This window comes from Aythya marila (assembly GCF_965140915.1).
Source record: "Aythya marila genome assembly, chromosome: 26".
NCBI classification, from domain to species: domain Eukaryota; kingdom Metazoa; phylum Chordata; class Aves; order Anseriformes; family Anatidae; genus Aythya; species Aythya marila.
The window spans coordinates 1,267,156-1,273,155 of NC_139067.1; the positions used below are offsets into that span (position 1 = coordinate 1,267,156).

The 6,000-nt window shown below is 48.6% G+C and overlaps 1 protein-coding gene across 1 annotated transcript in view; it reads right to left on the reverse strand.

Annotated features, from left to right (window-relative positions):
- UNC5D (unc-5 netrin receptor D) overlaps window positions 1-3,523 on the reverse strand; it is a 128,102-nt gene extending 124,579 nt beyond the window's left edge. The window contains exon 1 of the mRNA XM_082779350.1: window positions 3,305-3,523. Coding sequence (XP_082635476.1) covers window positions 3,305-3,383 — 79 coding nt within the window. The 5' untranslated portion in view covers window positions 3,384-3,523. The remainder of the gene's footprint in view (window positions 1-3,304) is intronic.
- Window positions 3,524-6,000: the final 2,477 nt, after the last annotated feature.

Here is a 6,000-nt window from a genome sequence, read left to right on the forward strand (position 1 = left end):
CTAAATGCCATTCTGATCGGCAGCATGCCAGAAATCCATTGCATCCTCTCTGTGCAAAGCAGTAACATACTCAAGTACTCTCAGAGTGCAAATTAAAACAATCCTCATAAGGATCAGTGTCCTATAACAGACAAAAATCAGAGCATATTCATGTCCAAAGTCAGTCCCATACTCAATAGAAATATTTGCACTACCTCATTATCTCACAAACTACGTTACAACAGACTATGAGTACATCAAGAGATGCAGAAAAAAATCAGGACTAAATAGAAGCCATAACACAAGGACTTAAAACCAACAAACAAACAAAACAGGTGCAAGCATAGATGCTTCATCAGTTCCACAATATGACAACTTACACATTTTATACCCAGTTTTGAAATACTGCTCTTCTGAGCTCCCACATTTCCTATGGCTTTCTATAAGAAAGCCTTCTTTCAAACCTTAGTTTCTCTACCTATGAAAAGTAAAACTATACCACAAGCAAACCAAGCTTGTATCACTGTGAGAATCTGAGAGAAACTATTGAGTAAAACCAAATCCATATGTAAACAAAGTTTATTTTCTGAGCAGTTGCAAAGTTAGTATCAAATTAGAATTAGCAGGTTAACGTGCATGAGACCTTACACACCGTATGGTAGAGTGGAAGGATGCTTCAAAGGTGGGTATGAAGTTTTTTATTTTAATGAATGCTTTGTCCTAAAATATATTTCTGAACTGTGATTTGAACAAAGTCATACAAGAGATATAGAACTCTTGTCTTTACTTAATTTTTTTTTAGCCCTGTATCACTTGTTAATATGCCAAATCTACAGCTAGCTGAGATACTGATGACATGAAAACTTTAAGATCAAATAAATCAACCTGCTGACACAGTATATATGCAATTGGGGTTGGCATGTGAGAAATATTTCAGACAGTAAACTGTTGAATGCACTTACAAATAATCAAACAGCTTTACTCTCAGCAGGGTATCAGGAACAGAGAAAGAGGACTTGAGTCAATCTAATAAAACGACAGAAATAACACTTCCTTTCAGATGTAGAAATCAGGACACCTGAAAACCTCCCTACTCCGCTAATGCAGAATAAACTCTGAGGCAGAGCTGGCTGCAGCAGATCAACAACATTCCTCAAATAAAGCATCAGTGAGGGCTCTTACACAGCCCTAAGCCGCTGACAATGAAGTACTTTGCAAATATGGGTAGCATCTAGATACACAGATGAAATTCCAGCCCATTCATAATGAAACCAATGGAGGCTCATCTAATTTACACAAGGATGTTATTAAATGCAAGACAAAAGGTACAATCAGGATACAAATACCTTGCCTATTAGTCCTGCCTTCACCACTAGATTTATTTCAGTATCAATAGAATTGGCTGTTTCTTTCTTTCTAAAACAAGCGTTATTTCTCCAAGAGCCTTGCTGTCCAGAAACTGGTTTGTCCTCCTGGTTCCTAGCTCCAGAATAATGCTTTACATACGCCGCCCTCTAGATGCATATTATGAGTGCCTTTTTTATGTTTAAAAAGAAGAGGCAAATAAAAAAAATCCAATATTTTCAAACTAAAAGGAGACGTTTGCTTCAACAGCTTGTTGTCCACAGCCTTACCTGTATTCCATTAGGTGGCTTACCGGAGCATTTTATCATAATAAAATCAGCAGCAAGATGCAGTGGCTACCAAGCAGTACAGTAAATGCACAGATGCTATTGGAATAGAAACAGGAAAATCCCTAAACGATGCTTATTTACAACAAAATGTACTCAGATCTAGGAACACCACGTAACACGTAGCTTTAGGCTTTAATATCAAGATGCAGAGGAATACTAACACTCATGCTTTAGAGACATCTTTATTCGGATGTGTGCAACCCAAAATTAGTTCAAACACATCAATGAGATTAAAAAATTAGTGATTTCTTCTCATTTCCAAATTACCACAGTGTCTGCGCACTGTTTACTGTAAAATAAAAGCCCAAAGCTGCGTATGTATATTCATTCCAACAGACTTAAAATGCAGCGTGAAGGTTATCTGCAATCATTTCATTTTTCTTTAAACCCCACTCAACGCAGAATCCCGGAATACAATTTGTTTCAGAGGCAGCTCTTAGACAACTTCATAAACCAAACGCTTACAGCTCGGTGGGTTGGTAACCGAGGTGAACTGCTTCAGCCAAAGCCACAAAGAAACACCACGCAACCTCGCAACTGAGAGCCTACAGCCACCAAACCCACCCGAAATAAAACCTCTTCTTCCTCGTGACAGTGCCCCAAACCAACTCTGCTGCAGTCTAGAACTCGAAACGCCCTGCACGGCAGACTTCAATTCGATGGCTGAAACTTACTCCTTAGCAGCAAGGCGAGAGGTGAGACTCGCAGCGGGACATTTGGGGAGCTCACAGGGCCTGATCCTGACTGCACCTGGCACAGTGCAAGACCTGCCGCAGGGTTGTGCCGGATGGGCGAGACAAAAAGCAGCAAGCACCTCACGGCACCGATGTACACACACACAGTCCTTTGCCATCAGGGATGTTTCTTAACAGGAGAATTTCAGAAATTAAGGAACGCTAGACTTCACCCTATTCTCTCGATTTCGGTCTCTGTTCTGCAAAGCACGATTTTCAGCCCCAGGGGCCCTCCAGCAGGCCACCACCTCCTGCCCCCTGCACCCGTCGGAGGGCTGGAGCTGGGGGCACAGCGGGCGAGGGGCCAGCGAGGACCCCAGGGCCACAGCAAGGTGCCACCAGCACCCAGGTGGCAGCCGGGGGCTCCCTGGGGCGACTGAGGCCAGCAAAGGGCGCGCAGAAGGCAATGGAAGCGCGGCCACAACAGGGATGCCAGGAGAGACGCCCACAGAGGGCTAGCGATGAGGATGGCGAGAGGGATCTTTTAGGATCTACTGAGTCCGTTGGGAGCTCGCTCCGTCCTGGGAAAAGCGGCTGATGGCGGTGGCTGTGCTGAGGGGTCTCTGGCCGGGAAGGGTGCCCGGGTGGCCCCCAGGCAGCGCAGCGCTCCTCGCCCCCATGCTGTGGTGATGGGTGTGGGGTGCCCGACAGCCTCTGCCTCCTTCCCTCAAAATATTATTTCAGCGTTTCACCGGGCTGAAGCGGCACACGCAGGGGAGAGCCCCCAGCCCTCCGACCCCCACCTGGAGCCCAGGTACCGCCACACGCCCCCAGCCCCGGGCGCTGGCGCCCCTCGGAGCAACCACTGGGGACCCTCCCGTGTCCCTCCCGGTCCCAAAGTTGCCGGCAGCTCCCCGAGGACGAACCGGGGGCTTTAGGAGGGGGGTCCCCGCTTACCTCTCAGCGCGGCCGCCCAGCTGCACAGCCCCAGCACCAGCGCCAGCCGCTCCGGGCAGCGCCTCCCCGCAGCCCCCATGCCAAGGCTCTGCGAAGGACAAGGGGAGGCGAAGCCCCGCTCGGTCCCGCGGAGCCGGCACGATTCTCTCCTCCTGGATTTATTTATTTATTTTTAATTTTTTTTTTATTTTTTTTTTTTCCCTGCACCCCGCTCCGCTCGGACGCGGGGCTGCTCGGCGCTGCCTCCCCGCTGCCGCTGCCGCTCCGCCCGCCCAGCGCCGGCCGCATCCCTAATGAGCCGCCCCTCCCCCCACAGCCAATTAGCCGCGCGGGGCGGGCACTGACGGGGGGCAGCTCCTGGCACCCCCCTCAGCACCCCCACAGCACCCTCAGACCCCCCTCACCACCCCACAGCACCCCCTCACCACCCCTCACACCCCTCTCCCCTCACCCGACCCCACCCCAGCCCCCCCCCGGCTGCACATGAGGGGACCCGGGTTATTTTTGGGGGGGTATAGGGGTGCTGCTTTGCCCCCCATCCCCTCAGGTTTGGGGCACTTACCCCCCCCCCCAAAAAAAAAAAAAAAAAAGTGATAAAAAGAACAGTACTTGATCTCTTAACGAGCCCATGAGGAACTCCTCCAGCAGCCACCCCCCGACCCCAAAGGAAACACATTTGGTGCCATCTTCATTAATATTGCATGGGGCTGTGATCAAAAATGCTGTTTCTTGCCAGGAGTGTCACTGTTTCCCTCTCCCTTCCCCCCAACACACCTCCCAACCCATGCCCTGACCCCCTCCAGAGCCTGGCACAGGGACAATCCCCCCTCGGGGACAACCCCCCATGGGTGCCAGGCACTCGCTGTGGGGTCCCCCCTGATAAAACCACACGGGGCACACTCATGACCCCAAAAGCTGTCTTTAGGGAAGGCCAGCAGGGCTTGCTGCTAGCCAACCTACTACAGCACTGCACAAACACACAACAAAAAACAAAGAAACCCACCCCAAATCTGAGATGCCGTCCTTGTTCCTCACACCCCATGCCCTCGGCAGCTGCTGCCAACCCAGAAGCCCCTGGCTGGTAAGTTCTAGAAAAACGCAACGGGATTAGCGACACGGACGTGAGGACAAGGCTCAGCATTTGGTCCTGCAGGCTAGCTTTGTACTGTTTTCAGCTGGAAACAAATAATTAAGGAAAAAGGAATTTGTAAACAGAATTTTAAGAGAGAAAAAAAAAAAAAAAATCAATATCTGAGAACATCACATCAGATCTCTTATTCCCTTTCTGTCACGCATTTGCCAGGCTTCAGCTCACAATGGAGAGCAGAGTGGCAAAGGCTGAGAGCAAATATATGAAAAATACATTTTTTTCAACAGCCTTTTAGGTCACTTCTACAGCTAATGACTTCCAACAACCACCACAACCCCCCAAAACCACACGGCAAGAGGGCTGGGGAGGTACCCGGGGAGGTTTGCACGCCAGCACCCACCATGCCCCCTTGTCAGCACAAACACAGCCCCTCACGCTCAGCTAGCCATCTATTTTTGCCTCTGCCACTGAGTCAGTGTTTGGTGCTTTAGATAAAAATATCAAGCTCTCCGTTGATCAAGCAATCTGAAGGGAAGAAGAGAGCGCAAGGAGAAGAGGGCAGCAGCTGGTGGCTTCAGTCAGGGCACCTGGAAATACAAAAAGCAAAACGTTCGACAGCCAAAGACATCGTGTGGGGCAGACTGCAGCAAGTTCTGAGCTGGGGAAATGCAGTTATAGGTGAAATCCTACCTTCCTGAGGCACTGATACACACCCCGATAGTACGGCACCTTACAGAAACAAGGCTTCAATGTGCTACGACAGCCCAACACACCACCATTTCTAACAGAGGCCATCCACGCAGCGCTTTTAACAGGGGAGTCACAGGGAAAGCTGCGATCTGCCTTCTGATATCAAGGTGTGAGCAAGAATGAAAGATAAGGCAGGAACCCACCGAAGAGGATTAATGGCACTACTGGAGGAAAATGGAGAAAAACTAACAGAGAAGCTGAAAATGCTAGAAGGAAGAAGTTTGTTCATCCTTCGCATTTCAAGGGTTAAGCTGTATAGCAAGCAGTGTTTGTTTTCTGACAGAGTCCATATTTCATAACTGGGTTTTGAGATTTCCTGGAATCTGAAAATCTGAAGTTTGATGCAGCTGCTGACAAAGAAACTAAGCAGAAAGCAAAAAGGAGAAACACAGCAAGCCACAGCAACTCCTGAATGCGGCGATCAGAGCAGCCATGCACCCAGCTGGCACAAAAATGCCTGTGGGAGGGATGGGAAGAGCCCTAATGGGGAGTCTTGGCTTGAGCCTTCAGCTCTGCCATCACCCCACTCTTCTGAGTGTGATTTTTCCACATCTCAGGTTCCATCTCAGGCTGTGCCATTGAGATATCTGCTAAAGAGCCGACAGATTTCTAACCTTCAACCACATTAAGTTATTAACCAGCACTTTACAACTACGAAGTTATTTTTCTGGCTAGAATATGTAAACACCCCAATAATTTCCAATAAACCACATGGCTACAGCCTGAAGGAAAAAATAAAAAAAAAAATAAAAATAAAAATCACCTCCTCCACACTGGAAGCTCAGCAAAATGTTCCAGCTGAGTTTGCAAAGGTGCTTTCAGTCCGTATCTCTTCTCAAGTGCAACACAGAAGCCT